Here is a 19,938-nt window from a genome sequence, read left to right on the forward strand (position 1 = left end):
TCGTGAATTTCAAGTGGAATTGTCAGAGCATTTAATATATTCACCCTGCGAGCTGGTCAAACAACAAAAATTAACACCAGTTGTTACATATCTAATACAGTGAGCTTTGCCCGAAGAATGTTGTCCGTCTATAGTTGGGCGGAGTGTGTGGAAGACGAAGCGTGCCGAAATAAAATAAATAAATAGACACCAGAGAAAGCCTCACCTGTCCAGTCCTCTCATGAAACACGTGAGCCAAACGTTGAATCACCTCGCGTTTCCTGCACGTGCTCCTCCATCAGAGTGTATTTTTTCCGTTCATTAATTATCAACGTACTACGTAAATAACTTCGAACTCGGTGTTTTCAGTTGAACAACACAATGTATGGACATATATGAAAATGTCAAAAAGAAAAAGTGTAACATTCAGTTTAAACCTAACTCCCGCAATACATTTTACCGGCCACTAGATGTCACTGTAACAGTCTCTAACGTGCAGGATGTGAAAGTAAAACTTGTTCTTTTTAACCCTGGTTGGACTTTGGATGTTTTATCCTTTGAGTCGTACCTTATGGAGCATCTTGCAGTTTAATGACGCCGTGCACTTGATAGAATCAGGTAAAGTCCAGGTGTTTTTACTTTTCACTGCTGTAGAAATCCTATCGCTCCTCCAATAGGAAGATTAGCGCACACTCGAGTTTCTTCTGGATTTACAAGTTGTGATCGGATCATTTCGACCTTATTGATATGAGTAAAGAAAAAAAAATGCAAGAGGTGCATGACTATTTTCCAAAGGTGGAGAATTTTCCTAAACTCAGTCTCCGATATATTCGACAAACCGCTCAAAGAAGAGATGATTTGTTCAAATGAAAAGAAAAAAGTAATTCATCATTACTTTTTGTGATTCTCTTTCAAAAGCCCAAATATGTTGTTGCTTTCACCTAAAACAATTTTTATGAAGATGATCCCAAAATGATGTAAAATCAAATAAACTGAGGCTTGATTCATAAATATGAGGCAGTTTACAAGAGCATTATTGTGATAGTGTGACTATTTGATTCATGATTTAACCTGGAAATATCTGTAAATTGTCTCATGAGAGATCTGAACTGATGAAACTGTAGATTTACATATTTGTCATAATGAATGTATGGCATAGAGTGTGTGCAACTTTCCATCAATAACATTTTGAGTTTGGTTTTATTTTAAATTTGAACACAAATGAAACAACAGGTTTGATTAAGAAATAACAAGACACTGCATGAGTTATGTATTCTTTATTGTCAACTAACTACGTCTGACAGAAACGAGTCCACACCTTAGTGAGTGATCATCACCTGGAAAAGAAGAGCACAGAAAAAACCTTTAAGACATAATTTCTTAACCACATACATCCTTTTTTACTCTGTGAGATGATAATGTTCAGATTCTGCTTCCCATTGTTCAGCCACTAAGTAAGAACTCTGTTTCCCAGCCTTCCATATTTCATATGTCTCCCTGCTCGTCATCATCCAGCTCTGCAAAAGCCTCACCACAGACCATTGACTTGAATCAGGACTTTGGAGCATATGAAATAAGAAATAGGGGTCTCCAAAGACCCGCATGGGAACGCCCTGCGCCAGTCAAGGATTTGACATTTAACACGTTCTTTGATTTCCACTTACGTTGTTGATCCAGGACATGTAGGCGCTGACTCTGGTGAAGACAGAGGGCTTCTTGGAGTAGTTGCATCCCATGCTGGAGCCGAAGCTCACCACTCCGTGGACGTCCCAGGAGCCATCAGAGTTCCTACAGTTCAGAGGACCACCAGAGTCTCCCTAGAGGACAACAGAGACAAACGTTATGTAAACCAAAACCGCTATGATTCTATATCTGGAGCCGTCTGGAGGGTCAGACTCACGTTGCAGCTGGCCAGATCTCCGTCTCCTCCAGCACAGATCATGTTGGTGGTGACCAGGCTGCCCCACCAGTCATACCTGGAGCAGGTGGAGTGGCCGACCACGGGGAGGAGGGCCTGCTGCAGGATGTCAGCAATGGGGCCACCAGCTTTTGAAGACAATCAGACAATACGAGTTGCAGGAAGGCCAACAACATGGAGCTCCACGCTCAAGTGAACCACTGAGATATAATGAAGTGATAGTTGAACCAGGTCCTGTCCACTGATTTCAATCTTGCATTAAGGAGGAATTAAGGAAATTATGGCCGACAGGCCTCAGAGTTACTTGAACACTTAGAATTTGTTGGTACTTACTCCAGAGACGTCCCCAGCCAGTCACGTAGCAGGGAGCGTTGTGAGGCAGGACCTCTCCAGAGGAGGGAAGACAGGCAGGCATGATGGTGTTGGACAGCTTGACGGGGCTTGCCAGCTTGATCAGGGCAATGTCATTACTGGAGCAAGATTACAAATCGCACATTTAGGAACGCATCATTATTGATAACATGGATAAAGCTTTTCAATATTCACAGCTGCTTATTATCCAGCTCTGGTTTAGTTTGGACTCCGCGCTATGTCCCACCGGATTCTGGCAGAGTCCCAGTTCTCGTGGACGATAATCTTAGCGGGGCTGAGGGCGATGGAACCAGATTCCCCGTTGTTCTTCAGATTGTGCTTTCCCAGGTAAACTCTGTAGGTGCGGCTTCTGCTCGGCCACATTAAAGAAAAAGAAAACAATCAAGGAAACAAACATGAGAATGGCACATGTTGCTACTACAACGTGTTTATTCCCACACAAACCTAAAAATAGCCTTTTATGCTTGAAAATTTAGTATTTCCTGATATTTTTGTCCTCAACTGTTTCACTAAAAGTCAGTAAAAACCGAACTGTGCTGATTTACTCGCTTGTTGGATTAGTGTTAAAAGATCAGTGACTGCATGTTGATGTAGCCTCACAGCAAAAATATCTTTATATGGAAGTTGCATGTTTTTCCTGGGTGTAGGTGTTTGTTTCTCTAGTTTTATCATTCAGTAGAACAAAAACAAACATGTGGTTGAGTCATTTGGTGACCCTAAATTGCCTACCGGCCAACATAACTCTAAATTAGATTAAGTATTATAGAAGATTAAGAAGCAGGACGGCTGTGTCTGAATTTAAGGAGTCACATAGGACAAACTATTGTGAGAGCATAGAGCTTACCATTTACTAACTTTACTGTCCACTCTGCGACCCTATCGAAATACAAAAGAGAAACTTTTGTCTCACCCGATGCAGTGAGCAGCAGTGAGGACCCACTGGCTGGAAATCAGAGTGCCACCACATGTGTGATAGAAGTTGCTGCCACTCTTGTACTGCAGAGACACCTGAGGAGAACAAACAAGTGGTCCAGTCACTGGTTTATTGTTTGACGCTTCAATGAAGTCCCTGATTTCTTTGAAGAAAGTTGCATACCTGCCAGGGCCAGCTGTTTGCGCGCACATCATCTCCACCAACTACTTTGGAGAGAACGGGGGGGAAGGTGGGCAGGCCGCACCCGTAGGCTTTAGGTAACAGTAGAAAGAATATGGTGATTAACAATGGGGTTGGAACACTGGAAGGAATCTAAAATCCAGTGCATTGTTTTCGAGTCAGGGGAAAGAATATTCGCTTACCGCCAGCAACGAACAAAGCCAAGATCACGAACTTCATTGTGACTGTCTTCAGTGGCGTCCACAGTGACCCGCTCCTCTTTATATAGTGCTTCTCAGGGCGCAAAGGTGTGACTCAACGTTTCACGCAGCCAGGATAACGTGGTGGGGGAAAAATAAATCAACCTTGGAGATAAGCTCCAAATACACCTTATCTCCCCGACTCTACCCCGATGTGAAGCACACAGATGTTACTGGAGTCCATCAGACCGCCGTCTTTAAAGTGACAGATTTGTGCATTCATCTGAAAATATTCAGTGACTTCCTTTGTATTGTAAACTTATTTTTCTCATTATTGCATGTTGAGTTGACGTGTAAGAAAATTCATATCGTCAGGACATTTTCAAATTAGACTTCCGGAGCTAAATTCACACTTTCATCTTCTAGAAGTGCTTTATCCTATTTACTTTGAAATGTTCTCTTCATAACATATGACACACAGTAGTATTAACATATATAGTGTTTCTTCTATGAAATAAACCGGCTCCAATATAAAATAAATCTATTCATATGAGATTAGATAAGATGAGTACTGGCATTTCCCATTGATTTACTTGCTATAAAAAAAAAAAACCATTTACTTTCTGTATTGTTGGAAAAGTTTTGGGGAATAAAATCAAAATTTGTCATTTAAAAATATATATATTCAACAGTGATATGTTTGATGATGTAACTCTTTTGATAAACCACTTTTGGAAAAAAGTTACTTCACTGTACCCAAATACATCCATCGTTGTGTCCAGTGTCATGTGGACAATTTACAATAATGATGTTACTTTCACTTCAAAAAGTACAGGATCAACTGTGTCTGTGTGAGAAACTTTAACACCTCAAAAACTCTGCTTTTATTCTATTTTTCTAAAACCAAAAACTGTTGTGTTAGATTTGATATGATGTAAATTTTGAGGGGGAGTGAGCTCCAGCTGCTGCTGACACATGGTACATTATTTCATAGCTGTGAGAGGTTAGACAAACAAATAACCTTTAAAACTTTGGCCTTGGCCTGTTTCGCCTGTTTCACGTCTGTCAGTGCTGCCGTTCAAAGCTCCACCCCAACGTTAAGATCCGTCAAAATGCACATTTCCCAGAACTTGATCCAGTTTTTGCTGGTTGCATAACGTTGTGAAAGGTATAAATATGTCAGGCCGTTCACTCAAACTGTGGAGGTGCAGACATGATGAAGTTTGTGGTTCTTGCTCTTTTTGTTGTCGGGGGTAAAGATTTATTTATTTATTTGTTGTTGTTTTTTTTTCACAAAGGCAGTGTAACAACTGTGTGATCTTCATTTGTCCCTGCAGCCTACGGGTGCGGCCAGCCCACATCCCCCCCGGTACTGAGTCGGGTGGTTGGAGGACACGATGTCAGGCCTAACAGTTGGCCCTGGCAGGTAAAACATGCAGAGGAATGGAGAAAGACTGACGATGCTTCAAAAAGTAGCGCTGACAAACTGTAAATAATAAAAAAAAATAAAAGTGCACACACTGTTCAGAATAACAACGCTGGTTACATTGGTCTCAATAATAACGTGCCACGAAGGGCAACACAGGCTTGACAATGACTGATATAGGGAGCATACATTGTATTATTACATGTCTCATGCAAAAAAACATCAAATATAACATCGGATATAATGAATTTTATTAAAACTATATGCTGTGCGTGTTTCAGATTTCCTTGCAGTACAACAGAGAGGGTGAGTGGAGGCACACCTGTGGAGGTACTCTGATCTCCAACCAGTGGGTCCTCACTGCTGCTCACTGCATCAGGTATGAACACATGACACGCATATCTACTGCAGTCATCGGCCAATGGGGTAAAAGCACAGAGGTTGATCTGTTATGTTCACTGGAGAAATGTTTTTGATGGAATGCCCCCGTGAGCTGGTGCATTTAACAGCTTCACGTTTTGCTCCATCGACTCACAGCACAGGTCGGGAGTACAGAGTGGCCTTGGGAAAGCACAATCTGGTAGAGATGGAGGAGAACGCTGTCTTCATGGGCACCTCCAACATCATTGTCCATGAGAAATGGAGCGCTCTGTTCATTCGGTAAAAATACTACGTCTCTCTCTAAGAATAAAGTTTTTGAATTGTAGGGAAGAAAAAAAAACGTTTCAAAGCACATCCATGTGTTTCCTCTCCAGTAATGATATCGCCCTGATCAAGCTGGAGTCCCCTGTCACGTCCTCTGATTCCATCACGGCTGCATGCATCCCTGCTGCTGGGGCCATCCTCCCTCATGATGAGCCCTGCTACGTTACTGGCTGGGGTCGCCTCTACAGTGAGTGAACAAACAGTTTCATAAAAACTCACTTTGATAAGGTAGTGGAGACTCTATTGAATCTATTGAGATGAAGTATACAGTGTGAGGTTAGTGGTTGAGTTTTGTTCATGTACTGTATAGAGTTTAAAAAATCCAGCACAGGACGAGGATGGTTCGTGACTTCCGTGGTTCCCACCTCAGCTAAACATGACCTGGTTATGCTTCCCACCTCCTCACAGCTGGAGGTCCCATTGCTGACATCCTGCAGCAGGCTCTCCTGCCTGTGGTGGACCACGCTACCTGCAGCAAGCCTGACTGGTGGAGCTTCCAGGTGAAGGAAACCATGGTCTGTGCAGGCGGAGACGGAGTCATGTCCGGATGCAACGTGAGTCTGAAAACACAAGTCACATAGCTGCATGCAGTGAAGTCACACGAATATGTACAGGTAAGATACCTGTGATGCATACATGTGATGTCAACATCATATGTTGACATCACCAACATCGGAAGTTATGAATCACAAATCTTACACTTTGAACTAAGCACTACTATAGTACTCGGTGCTTAAAGCTAAAATTAAGACAAATACAGAGTCAAACAAAGACATAGAAATATATAAATATACAATAAAGAGAAAATAAGGAGAAAAACAAAGTAAAATAGTTAAAAAATACGAAGTAAAGTAAGTGCGTATAAATATTTGTAAATGAAAATAGAAACTACTATAATGGGACAAAATGTCACTTAAAATGTAAACTAGGAGTGATTTTAAAATGAGAGAAAGATAAATGGATATTAAAAAATGTAAGATCTATATAGATAAAGAAAATAAAAATAATAAAAAGTAATAATAAATTCAAACAACAAACCATTCCGATAAAATATCAATACAATAATAACAAGAATGTAAAACTGATCAGAAAAACCGGACAGAACTGAAATTACCACACAAATTTGAGGTAAACGTAAAATATAGAAATTAGATACAATTAGAAAAGAGAAAAAGTAAAATGATGACGTTTTTCCTCTCTCGATGGCCTCAGGGGGATTCCGGCGGTCCCCTGAACTGTCAGGCAGCCAACGGCTCCTGGGAAGTCCACGGGATTGTCAGCTTCGGCTCCGGTCTCAAGTGCAACCTCATCAAGAAGCCCACCGTCTTCACCAGAGTGTCCGCCTACGTCGACTGGATCAGCGCCGTAACTCATTTTATTCTCAATCTTCAACGAAGGACACATTTTAGAAAGTGACTTAAGCATTTGTTTGGATTAAATCTAATTCATTCTTTTAATTTTCATTTCACAGAAAATGGCAGCTTACTGAGAGAGCAGCCTGTTGGGACCAAAACGACAACTTTTACCAGTGTAATAAAGAAATTAAGGACAAGTTTTGTGTTACTTCATTCACTTTATAACTGTAATGTCACTAGTTTTGCTGAATGTACAAGAACCAATAAAGAATCTGAAGTCTGATTTCAGGCTTCACACTGATGGGAATTTCCTATCAAGCACCCGCTGTGTCCTCACTCACCAGCACTTGTTTGACTTTCTGCTTCTGCACACCAAGGTTTCCCAGAACGGTCTATACACTGAGACAGAGGATCCTTGCACACAGTATAAATACCAGTCAGCTTTTAACGCATAGGTATACATCTACTCTCACAAAGATCATCAGGCATGAGGAGGCTGGTGGTTCTGGCTGTTTTGGTAGCGAGTGGTAAGAAAGCCTTCAACTTGTCTCTGAATTGCTTAAAAAAAATAAAAAATAAAAAAGCATACAGCTAGTTAGTGATCTTAAAAGAAGTTCTTGTGATAACATAGAACTTTATAAAAGTGCATTTTCTTTAGCATCACTGAATGTCCTGACCTTCATATATTAAAAAAAGAACACAAAAAACTTGTTTTGCTGATGCTGAAGATCATAATGCCTCATATGTCTCATGACAATTTGCGGTATCCTCAATAGTGAATTATCACTTATTACCTGGAAATATGAAAGCTGTCGTTTGTAACATTGCTAATATTGTCCTCTATAGCCTATGGCTGCGGCCTTCCCACTTTCCCTCCTGCGCTGAGCAGGGTGGTGGCAGGAGAGGACACCACGCCTCACAGCTGGCCCTGGCAGGTAAAAATGTACCAAAAAATAATAAAAAATACTTTTTACAACAGCAGTACAGCATGAACTCCAACATATTATCAAATCAAACAAGTGGCCCCAATTGTTTTTCATTTAGTGGATAGAAAGTGAGTCATCCATTTGTTCTTTATACAATTAAAGGGGATTTAATGGACTGTTAGAGGATAGTTAGAATTTTTATGATGAATTCACATTTTCTAATGATCAAAAAAAGTTACATTTCTTATCAGTTTACTGATATAATTCTTACCCCACCTAGGTCTCACTCCAGTCGGACAGCAGTGGGCGCTGGAGTCACGTCTGTGGAGGCTCCCTCATCTCCCCTGAGTGGATTCTCACCGCTGCACACTGCATCAAGTGAGTGCAAGGCAATAGAACCTGTGGAAGGTGATCAACGATCCGAAATGATTTGACAACCTTACAAATCCTGAGATTGAAGCAGCAAATGTGTGTGAGAACAGATTAATTTCTTGATTTTGTTGAAGTGATTACCAGTCCAATAAAGAACCGGTCACCATTGATTTTTCTACCAATGTCTGTCTTTGCCAAGTATGCTGCAAGAGCTGCTTGTCACCTTAACCAGGACATCATTGCAAATTAGATTAACTGAGGTTTCACACATACTAAAGTTTCCTCATAGTAATGTTCAGATAAAAACAAAAAAAAAGTTAACAAAATGTAAAAATCTAAATTGAGCTTTAAAGCCAGGGTTTTATTTAAAGCTACATTTTGAACTAAGTTGCATTACCTGTTATATACAGTCTATTATAAAAATTATCTCAATATGACGTTCTCCACATATTGGAAATGCACGGCTTTGAATTGAGGTTTTAAGGCGACAAAGCGTGAAAAAATAGGGGATTATATTTCAGCAGGTCATAACGCAAATAAAATGTGATTATGGTTCAAGTACTTCAGGAGTTACTGATTCAAAACAATCCTTCAAATTATTAGAATGAGTAGTTTCAGAGTGAAGACTTGTTAAGCACCGTTTATTTTGTCAAGCCACAACCTCAGACATTGAAGAAGAAACAAATTGGATCGAGAGGAGAGAGAAGATCCATCCAGACATCGCTCTTTATCTATTATCTGCGTTCACCTCTGGACAGGTCACCAGTAATCATGTGGAAAACACAGAGTGCGACAGTCACGATCTAATTCACTCACTTAGGCTTCACCAATTAATTTCAACTCCTGGTACCCAACAGATTTTCATTTACCATCCGCATCGTTACCTGCCATGGATAAACTCAATAAGACCCAAATCTCATCATGGGAGCTGAAAACTGCCATGTATGTGATTAGTCAGTGAAGTCAGTTACAGTTGTGTGGTAGCCCAAACCAAAGCTGCATCCGTTTCACTGCAGTCCACCATCAGTTTAATCACAGTTTTGTTCTCACAGTCAATACTGAGTCTAACCCCCTCGGGGCAATGTCCTGTCACCTGTCATCCCACAGCGACCGCTACAACTACAGAGTGGAGCTGGGTAAACACAGCCTGAAGGCCAGTGAGGAGGGCTCCATCGCACAGAGGGCAGCTACAATCATCACCCACGAAGACTACAGCATCCTGCTCAGCCGGTAACAGCAAACCGCACAAACTCAATACCATCTCCAGCAGGCCGTCACTGTTACTTTTCTGGGTCTCTTAATGAGTAAGGTAACACAAGAATAAATGAACATAAATGAAAAAGCAACACATTATGGAACAGGGAGATCATCCTCTCTCTCTCTGATTATGGGTCTTCGTTCACCTTTTACAGGAATGACATTGCTCTGATCAAACTCCCCTCCCCCGTCATCTTCTCTGATACGATCAAGCCTGCTTGCCTTCCCGACCAGGGTGTTGTCCTGCCCCATGATACCCCATGTTTCGTCACTGGCTGGGGTCGACTCTCCAGTGAGTAATCACATCACAAACATGGGTCACCACATTACTCTGAATCTTTACAGGCTGGCCAGTTTCTGTAAACAGCGGTCAATACAAATCAAGCTATCAGGGTGGGAGACATATCAACCATCTATACATAAATTATTCTCTACTGCTTCATCCATCTTTAGGGGCCAATCCAAGACTATGGGCAACAGCAGGGCAGTAGCAGGCTATATCCTGGACAACCCACCAGACCATCATGTGGCAAAGAGAGACAGACAACACATATTCACACCTAGAGCCACTGATTAACTTCAAACCCAAGTTTTTGAAGGGATTTGGAGTATGCTGAGGAAAAACCAGCCCAAACATTATTCAGTTAAGTGAAAGCAACGAAAAATATTCATCACACACTGCTTGAGAACAATCAAACAACAGTGCCGGCAGGTAGGATTCGATACCGATTCAACTAGCGAGCCTATAATTAACCACTTTGTCATTCTGAGTATTTTTGGGGAGTTCACAGAAAAGATCCAGTTGTGTAAATAATATACGGAGCATTCACAGTTTGACGCAAAAAGTAATAATCACAAGTATTATTCAGTAATTACATCTATATGAATCATTTAGTGAGGGAACAGTAGACTTTAGAAGCCGCTGATAGCACTGCTGTGTTCAGTCTAAACATGACCCAATTTCTATTGGCTGTCCCTATTTTCCGCGTGGTTTCCTACCTCATCCACGTCCCTGCGTCCTTCACAGCCGCCGGACCTGCAGCAGACATCCTGCAGCAGGCTCTCCTGCCGGTTGTGGGCCATGACATCTGCTCCCGGCCCGACTGGTGGAGTGTGCTGGCCACGGATAAGATGGTCTGCGCTGGCGGAGACGGCATCGCCGCGGGCTGTAACGTAAGCAGATTTACATTGAAATAAACCACCGGGTCTGCATATATATATATATATATATATATGCTCACCGTGCGCGGACCCGCAGGGAGACTCCGGTGGTCCTCTGAACTGCCAGAACAGCGACGGTTCATGGGACGTCCACGGCGTGGTCAGCTTCGGCTCGGGTCAGGGCTGCAACGTCTTTCAGAAGCCCACCGTCTTCACACAAGTCAGCTCCTACATCGGCTGGATCAACAGGGTGAGTCGCAGTTTGATTTGCCCGCATCGCAACCTGAAGCTAAAAACTCATCGTGTTCGCCCGTGCCCGTCTCGTTACAGATCATGACCAAGTACTGAAGAGGCTTTTTCAAAGAGATTTTTGTTTTTCAGTAAAAACAATCAAGCTGTGAAATCTTTTTGGCTCAAGTTACTTTCAGTTTCAAGCAAAGTTACTGTCCAATTTCTGAAAAAAACAACATAAATGCCGTAAACTCCAGTTTTCAAAGCAGGAGATCAGCGGGAAAGATACAAAACGTGAAAATGAGACGTTCAATACCAACAGAACATTCGAAGGGAAAAACACCTTTCACACACACACCGACTCTGGATATGTAATTACCAAATGTTTCTTTTTATTTATCAGAAGGTAAATGTGTTTTCACTCTTCATTTTCCAAAACACAAGTTATCATAGAAAAGCACATTTTCACAGTACACATACAAAACACCAGAGCTTTAATATATATATATATATATAAAAAAAAAAGGGAAAAAAAAGGCAACAATGAAAAGGAGACGAACAAACATTTGTTTCTGGGAGCTCATTCACATGAAGAATGTTCATTCATTCAGGTATAACATTAAACTTTACTCATTTGTACTTTGCAAATGAGCCACGACGTCGATGTCTGCAAAATAAAAGAGCCTGACAAAAACTATAGCCCGGGTTACAAGCTTCGAATTAAAAACAATTCGGACGAATGTAGACACGGTTGAGTTCCACTCACAGCCCTGGAGTCGTGTTCGGTCAAACCAACAGAAAACATGCGCATATAAAACACAATCAGCTGATAATGACCTCGTGACGAGATGGTTGCAACTCTAACGAAAAGAGGGAAAGTTTTAAAATGAGGAACATTACTAGGTGAATTACTCTGTTTGGCTTCAGCTGTTCAGCTCTACAAAAATAGAGAAGAAAGGATTGTGTGCGGGCAGGTACTGATAAAATCATGTTTATCAACGAAAATGGAAAAAAAAAAAAAAAAAAAAAAGGGATCCAGTCTGTTTTCTTTCTTTTGCTCATGCTTTTATGTGAAAACAGGACTTCCAAGTCAAGCTGTGGTGGCCAGCCACTGGGCAATAGTTGCCGTTATTGTGGCACAGCTGCACAGTGAAAGAGTCTTTCTGTTAGACATCTCCAATAAGAACAAAAAGCCCCGGAGAAGCAGCGACTACACTGCTGCCTTCACGGCTCCGCCGCGCTCACCATGGCTACGGGGCGAGGGCTTGCAGCAATTCCCTCCATCGTGCTCACGTGGGCTTCCCCCTTCGTCGACATTCAAGCTCCAGCCCTGTTGGTCGCCTGGTACGCCTTTTGAAATGTTTTCGGATGTGCTGTTCTCAGCTGAAATGCATGCATCTGTGATTCGGACAAAACTCCGCCGGCAACTTGCGTCCCAACGACTAAAAAGCACCATAACGCGAGACCGTGAACTTCTTGGGAAAATGAGTTCTTCCCCAGAAGTGATTTCTATTCAATTGTAACCGAATCGCGGCTGTAACAAAGCGCCACTGCGTCGGAGCCGGGAAGTGTAAATATGAGCTTTCTAATTAAGTGCAGTCTGCATTTCAACAGCAGCTCTCTGCTGCGCTCCACATCACTGACATGCAGGAAGAGGTGGATCCTCTGCTTTGCTGTTGTGTCCTTTGAGGTTTACCGAGATACGGACATTCAACACAAGCTACTTACAAACCGTTATTCAAAGCAGTAGAAAGCGGAGCTAAAAAAAAAAAAATGCAGATTTCAGCCTGAAAGTGCTGTGGCTTGGCAACTGTTTGCAAAGGCACCGATGATGACACGTCAATGGTGTGTTTCTGAGCAATATTGGTCCTTCTACACAGGTCAGTCATATTTGATACAAATTAAAGGACGTTTATACTGTCTTCAACATTATTTCTTGGCAAAATCTATTTAACAAACAGAAGTATAATTGCTCATTTTCTTATATTGGACCATTTCTCACCAACTTCTACTAAACAATAGCATCCACCCAAAGACATGACAAGGGTCTTTACTTTATCTATGGAAACATAGCAGAGTCTTTAAAGCTGTGGTCAAGAAATGTGTAGAAACCTTTTTCTTTTTGATGGCACGGCAAGGATTGCACAGACCTGGGGCTGCTTCATAATACAATATGTAAATGAAACTTTACAATGTTTAGCTCTTGTGATTCAAAACCCCTGAAGTCTGACTCACTGAAATACGGACCGACTCTTTTTCTAAAAAGCTCTTCTACAAACACACACAGATTAAAAACCGAGCTTAAAGAAAAGTCTCACAGGAGAGACAATATTTGTGACAGTCCGGGAGTTTAAGTGTAGCTTGACGCCACATCAGGTGGAGCTCCACGAGTACACAGAAAGCCCAGTGACTCATTGATGAACCTGGATTCGGTCAACTACAAACACTAATCCAAAGCTATCCATACTGGAGCTCCGCCTTAAGGAAATAGTTGCTGTGCACATCACATACAATATGTGTAGGGTACAGCTACAGGAGGATAGATCCTCACTGTAAACTGCCAGAGGTCTTAGGACCTCTTCCAACATCTCCAGTGCACAGCTGAGTGGCTGTTTACATAAAAAAAAGCTGCAATGGCTGTGTACAAAATCCCAGAAGGCACATCGTGAAGGAATAGGTCTCAGTAAGAAAAGCATTCAGAAACTTCATCCCTTTGTGTCGGCCGATGACATCCAGTAAGGTCAAACTTCTCATTTTGGAGTTATTTGGGATCAAGCGGAGTGGCATGTCTCCAGAACAAAATGAAAAAAGAAAAGATTCAGCATGAAGCCATATTCCAGTTTTGGCTTAACAAGGTTGATCCACGGGGGGTGGGGGTGGTGGTGGGGGATGTGTCAGTGGATAGTTTCAGTCAGCTCTGGGTTTTTTTTTTATCAAATTGGAGGCACCTTATCCTCATACTGTGGTGGCGGTGTCAGTGGTTCAATGCTGATTCCGGTTGCTGGCTGAGCGTTATCAACATTATTCATGTGCAGCTTCTCCGATTTTATCCGACGGATCTTGATCGGGAGGAGCTTGCGGCTGTTCTTCCCGGGTTTACGATTGGACGTGGAGACGGCGGCGGCGGCAGCAGCAGCGGGCTGCGGTGTGGCCGACACGACCTCTGATCCCTCGTTCTCGAAGTGCACGCCATCGACTTGGACGAGGTCGTCGTAGGAAGGGAGCTGTGAGGTGCTGGGGCGAGGGTTGGTCTGACGGACGGGGTACTGGCCACTGCCCACTGCCTCTTCATAGCTGGGGACGGCGAATCGCTGGGCCTGCTCCTCAGCACTGCAGACATTTAGAGAAATGACTCATTTAATAACTTGTGTTGGCTTGATGGTCCTGCTCACTCTTTTAATGTGTCCCTAGGCAAGACATTGAACGACAGTTTTTCCGAACAGTGTGTGGACAACTTGAATGTCAGTCGTTTTAATTTTAGATTCTTAAATTGGTGTGGAAGTCTGTGTCTGATAGTGAGGGAATGGGTAAATATGACTGATCTAGATCACTGAGACTTCACAAGAATTCAAACACACTTTAGAAGTTAAAGCCATTCACCAAATAAGCTCTTTAAATCCAAAAGTTGGTCAACATAACTTCTTGTGCAACCGGGGAAGTTTTCGTTCTCAATAAAAACAAGTCATCCTGAGATGAAAACTACTGAGAAGCGGTTGAGTTGGAAACTCTTGACTGAACTCACGTCTGTCGCTCCTCCTGCTGCCTCGCTTCTCCTCTTTGGTTCTGGGCCGCCTGCAGATGCCGCTGCTCCCGCCGTTTGTTCCTCATCCCCAGACACAGGGACAGCATCAGCATGGCCACCCCCGAGCCCGTCAAGACAAAGGCCACCGAGGAGGCTTTATCTTTCCTGCTGCCGGTATTGTGGTGTTCATCTGAAATACTGCCATTATTATTAGCTGCTTCCACAGGTACCACGCTCCACACGATCATCACGACACCCAGGGCGATTAGTCCCACGCCCAGAGCACACAGTGCATACTGGGAACCCGAGTTTCCACTGTTCTCACTGCTGTGATTATTGTTGTTGTTGTTGCTGTGATTCCCGTTGCTGCCAACAGAGGTTGGTGGGTTATCCACACTAGAACGCATCTTGTCTGCTCCTAAACTTCAGTCAGAACAGCTGCTGTGAAGAACAGAGAGAAAGATTGTTAGTAATGGACACACGCAGAGAGAAATCAAAACACACAACAAAAAATTTGGGATAAGAATCTCTAACAAGGTATATGATGTTGCTGTTTTTTTTCAACAGCGAGTCCTGTTGAAAAAAAAAAGACAAGACTCAACCCGTCTGCTGATGTCCAGAGATTTGTCCTTTATGAGTGTCCAAGTCCAGATTTAAGTAAAACTTGCAGAACATAAAATGAACTGTCGATGTGTAAAGTGCTTCTCCTGAGAACTCTGCTGCATTAAAACATTTACAGCAGCCAAGTTTCCACAAGTCATAGCACTTTTCACTGGAGTTACCACATTAATAGGGGTAGATAAGACCCATTACGTCATCGCAAAGCAAGACCCTCACAAAATATTACATCATTTTAGATTATAGTCAAAACCCAAGAGGTTATCTGCCTCTCCCATGACAAACAAGAGTAAAAGTTGTAAGGCGAGGCAGGAAGCACACCTTTTAAAGAATTCAGGAACAGAGTTACATTTGTTGATCTATTATTTATCATGGAGGCCAAAGTATGCCAGGAACACTTCTTCATCTTCTTGCAAAACCCTGCGTCCCGTTTCCTCCATGCTCACATGAGTCCTCTGCATGTCCTCCCTCTTCTCCTCGCAGCTCCATCCTCTGCATCTGCTTCTCCACAAATCCATCATCTCTCCTACACACCAAAGTGTCTCAACCTCCTCGTCCTCGCTGTCCCAATTCCGCCTTCTAACGTGCTCATAGTGAAAACATCAACATCTTCACTTCTCCATTTCAGCTTCCTGTCTTTTCATCAATGCAAACATCTCCATGCACAACAGCAAATCTCTCCACTGTCCTCGAGAACTTCCCTTTAACCAAGCGAGACCTGATCACAAATCACTTCTCATACTCAGCTCTATCCTGTTGACCACTCCAGTCACATTTCATGTAATAATTACAATGGAAAACTAAATGAAGACACTTTTGACTAAAACAAACACTGCTTTAAATAATGCACTTAAATATGCAGCAGGTGACTAGTGATGCGTGGCGGAGTATAGCAAAGCTCTGACCATCATAAACCTGGCCTAAAGGGAGGGTGACGTCCCCCATCATGTAAATGCAACCTCTTTCAACATCCAGGAATGTCCTTGTGAAATACTCATACCAGAGATTTATCCTGGGATATACTAACAAAGTCAATCAGTGTGTCTCATCCCCAAGCATGTCGAAATGTGCTGCAATGTCGACTTTAGCGCGACCTCCCCTCTCCCATCCTCTCCCAGTAAAGAATGCTTGGCATGAGGCTGCAAGTGAACGCATCACGGCAGCTGGAGGGATTAAACCTCCTCCACTGCCAGCCCCGGGTCACTATAATGTTGCTCAACCCTGAGGGGCAGAGGAATGTGGAGGTGTCACATAAATACGGAGTTTCGTACAGTTTGTTACAGCCCCGTCTAAAAAGAGGTTATAATTCACCAAAGAGCAGAGTAAGACATTGACAGGCCTCCACACAAGACAGAAAGACACCCCCACCCCCCCTCCCCTCCCCTCAAAACACACACACTCACACACTTGTTTTCCTTCCGTAGAGCCCCGTCTAAGTTTTTAAGAGTGTTTCACCTCAATTTTTCTTTTCTTTTTTTTTAAAGCTTACTTTTAGCTACTAGTTAGAGAAGTTTAGAAATATCTCTGTATGGAAATAGTTAACCGCTGCTCCCTTAAAAACACCGCGCAGTCCGTTTGAGAGCAAAACTGGGCGGGTTTGTTTTTTTTAGACCACGACTGCTCTTCATGAGGAAAAGAAAGAAAGGAACACTTTCCCGGAATCAAACTATAAGAACACAAAACTTTACACAGTCGACACAAGCGACACAAAGTAACAGTTTGGCGGAAGCGACATTTAAGACTCACCTTGGCATCTTTCGGCTACAAGTTTCCGTCTGAGCCCCGGCGGGAGGTGCCGTGTGTGATATCGAGCTCATCCACCGCCTCCGCCCGGACTTTATGGGCATAATTTAATGAGAAAGTGAGCTCCGAGGAGCGGCCGGGGATTCACCAGGAGACGGATGGGCCCGGGCGGCAGGAGGAGGCAGAGCAGGAAGGAGGGGGCTCCGCCGCGATGCACTTCCACTTTCATTAACCCCTCCACTCCCGGCCTGCAGAGGGGCACATTTCTGCTGTTTCTCACCCGAGATTATTACCCCTTCATGCTCCACTCCATACTGTACTGCACACACGGTCCCCACCGTGCCTCTGATTCCCACCAATTCATCTGCATCTGCAAGGACTTCTCAGATTGAAAAAAAAAAAAAGTTCAGGGCGATAGAAACCGACAGGAAACGCTTATATGATTTACCCGGAAAGATTTCTCATCCACACGCACAGTGTGATTGAATTACGAGACAACAGGCCCGTTCAACCGGTACATCTCATATAAATTTCAATTAAAAACCATGAAGGCTGGCTTTGCTCAAGGGACATAGGTATGATCTGTGCGTGATCAATAAGCAGCACACAATTATGTCTTATTGATTTCATTTGTTATTGGTAACCCGCACACACACACAAACATGGTACCAGGGGTTTGTTGTTTCTTTGCACTGTTGTCATTTTTCTTCCAAAAACGTGCTCACCATTACTCATGTATACATGTGTTTTTGCTCAAGGTGGCATTTTTTTTTATTGGCGCTCAATACACACTCTATGCTCTATTTAGTTGTGTCTGTGCAGCTGGGAACTCATGAACATGTTTAGTAAAGGCTCTCTCTGAAAATACCCCTCAAGATATGGGATAATATGTCTTATCAGAGAAAGTTTATCAGTCAATGAAGCGAATACAAATATTAATACTCACAGTTTTTCTTTGTGTCGTAATGTGGGCCATAATAGTGGAAGAGTTGAATCAACATGTCGATAGGGGCTGTGAAACTGGAATTTAGCTATCAGATGAATGTAGTTTGCTAAGAATGATTTGAAAGACAAGATGTGTGCAAATTGACATTTGAGGGTACACAGTGGAGTTTATTGGACTCCTCCAAATATTCGGGAACTGTTTTTGACTCTGAGTACACTCATTTGTGACTCGAGGACAAGAAAAAAAAAGATGCCATTCTCGTGTATCCAATACAGATAGAGTTTTGGAATGTTTAATTCAAAGGAGTCCAAGCAGAGTGACTTCAACTGCGATGGACTCCGAAAGTCCTCTGGCATTTTTTACTCTAAAGCAAGAGTGTTGTGTTTTTCCATGCTGACACATGGTGTAGTCATCAAAGAACTATGTTTTTGTAACTTGTAGTACAAAGGTTTTTTTTTTTAACAAACTGAAGAGCTGTGTAGACTTGGATAAAACATACACTACATGATTGTCTAAAAAATGTGTTTTTCTAATAGAAATAATGAATCCTTCTGTTCATTACCAGGATTTATTGTGTCAGAAACAGTGAAGCATGAACTACTGAGACTAAAAGCGATTTGTGCAAATAAGTGCTGAGGGGGGAAGGCGTGCGAGTCACCTGAGAGGGTTAAACTAAGTGGTGTGACTATGCAGACTAAGCATGACAACATCACAACAGTCAGACAGTTTTACACCAATCCTCTCACAAGGCCGATCCACCTACAAATAGCTAACTAAGTGCCCATAAAAGGGACGTAAAACCCCGTCTTACACAACTGTTATCAACAAACTGGAAGGGTGTATGTCGGTAACGTGCCATTTATTCAATGCTTCCCTGTGCAGTATATGTCTCATATCAGCCACGTCACTTGTACTTCCTTTGTGTAAATGTACCACCGACTCACAGTTATACCTTTCGAGGCCTTTGGTCAAGTTAAAATCTCAAGGACTGATCCCACCCTGCTCCCACCACACATCAGCTATGTGTTTGAGTGCATGTGCGTTATGGTTGTCTTTTACACACCACATTAGAGTGAAACAAAGTGATCACGTTCTTGTCTCAGTGCCCCTCTCCCTATCAGCGTCTGACTTTGAGGTCTCTACTATTTAACAATAATTACAAAACCAGCCCCGAGCATGGTCTCTCACAGCATTGTTCTTTTTAAGTGAGGCAAACAGCGTTGTGCTGGTCTCTGGGGAGCGTTCTTCCTCTTCAGCTTTTGTATGGCTCCTCTGTTTTTCAGGTAACACACACACACACACGCACGCACGCACGCACACACACACACACACACTACTAAAAGCACTTCTAACAGCAGCCCCAAACCCAGATCTTTTCCCTTGAATACGACCCTTAAATACACACACACATGCAAGCAAGCTCTGAGTCCACAAGTGTGTGTGGTCAAAGCTTTTGATGACCACAAAGAAAGCAAAACAGGTCACTCACATACACACACACACACACACACACACACACACACACACACACACACACACACACACACACACACACACACACACACACACACACACACTCATGGACACTGCTGTGAACCATCTCTGATTGCATCTGGTTGTCTGGATCCCTTATCTCTGTGGGTCGGTAATCACATTTGTTGGGAGCCACAAAGGAAAAAACGTTGCAATGAAGTATAGACAAACATGATGCACATGATTCACAGTAAATTTAAAAAACTATCTTATGTATAGTGTGTGTAATTCTATTCTTCTTTCAGTCAGTATATGAGTCAAATCCATATGAGACTCAAGTAAAATGACCTGTACCTTTGACAGGCTTAAAATATCACTGTTGATCTTGCTTTTATGGCCGCTGTGTGAGCATGTAATGACA

At 42.7% G+C, this 19,938-nt stretch overlaps 4 protein-coding genes across 5 annotated transcripts; 2 read left to right on the forward strand and 2 right to left on the reverse strand.

Annotated features, from left to right (window-relative positions):
• Nucleotides 1-1,241: 1,241 nt before the first annotated feature.
• LOC308113762 (chymotrypsin-like elastase family member 2A) lies at nt 1,242-3,634 on the reverse strand. Its single transcript, XM_080470223.1, has 8 exons — nt 3,566-3,634; nt 3,366-3,454; nt 3,180-3,277; nt 2,496-2,618; nt 2,231-2,367; nt 1,880-2,025; nt 1,644-1,796; nt 1,242-1,316 (listed from the first exon to the last, which is right to left on the reverse strand). The coding sequence occupies exons 1-8, from the start codon at nt 3,600-3,602 to the stop codon at nt 1,299-1,301; spliced, it is 801 nt and encodes a 266-aa protein (XP_080326349.1). The 5' UTR covers nt 3,603-3,634; the 3' UTR covers nt 1,242-1,298.
• Nucleotides 3,635-4,767: 1,133 nt separating this feature from the next.
• Nucleotides 4,768-7,368, forward strand: LOC308113545 (chymotrypsin-C-like). Its single transcript, XM_080469920.1, has 8 exons — nt 4,768-4,815; nt 4,900-4,988; nt 5,270-5,367; nt 5,526-5,648; nt 5,744-5,880; nt 6,102-6,247; nt 6,906-7,058; nt 7,165-7,368. The coding sequence occupies exons 1-8, from the start codon at nt 4,776-4,778 to the stop codon at nt 7,180-7,182; spliced, it is 804 nt and encodes a 267-aa protein (XP_080326046.1). The 5' UTR covers nt 4,768-4,775; the 3' UTR covers nt 7,183-7,368.
• A 143-nt stretch (nt 7,369-7,511) lies between these two features.
• On the forward strand, nt 7,512-11,164 carry LOC308113546 (chymotrypsin-like elastase family member 2A). Its single transcript, XM_080469921.1, has 8 exons — nt 7,512-7,575; nt 7,895-7,983; nt 8,255-8,352; nt 9,454-9,576; nt 9,759-9,895; nt 10,631-10,776; nt 10,862-11,014; nt 11,095-11,164. The coding sequence occupies exons 1-8, from the start codon at nt 7,536-7,538 to the stop codon at nt 11,110-11,112; spliced, it is 804 nt and encodes a 267-aa protein (XP_080326047.1). The 5' UTR covers nt 7,512-7,535; the 3' UTR covers nt 11,113-11,164.
• Nucleotides 11,165-12,057: 893 nt separating this feature from the next.
• tmem51a (transmembrane protein 51a) lies at nt 12,058-17,268 on the reverse strand. Of its 2 annotated transcripts, none has more exons than XM_080470548.1 (3): nt 17,102-17,268; nt 14,738-15,178; nt 12,058-14,325 (listed from the first exon to the last, which is right to left on the reverse strand). In XM_080470548.1, the coding sequence occupies exons 2-3, from the start codon at nt 15,142-15,144 to the stop codon at nt 13,929-13,931; spliced, it is 804 nt and encodes a 267-aa protein (XP_080326674.1). In that variant the 5' UTR covers nt 15,145-15,178; nt 17,102-17,268; the 3' UTR covers nt 12,058-13,928. The 2 variants fall into 2 exon arrangements, with proteins under 2 accessions (XP_080326674.1, XP_080326675.1); XM_080470549.1 differs by having other exon boundaries at nt 14,738-15,175; nt 17,102-17,258.
• Nucleotides 17,269-19,938: the final 2,670 nt, after the last annotated feature.

The sequence above is a fragment of the Lipophrys pholis genome (genome assembly GCF_963383615.2).
Source record: "Lipophrys pholis genome assembly, chromosome: 8".
In the NCBI taxonomy this organism is placed as follows: domain Eukaryota; kingdom Metazoa; phylum Chordata; class Actinopteri; order Blenniiformes; family Blenniidae; genus Lipophrys; species Lipophrys pholis.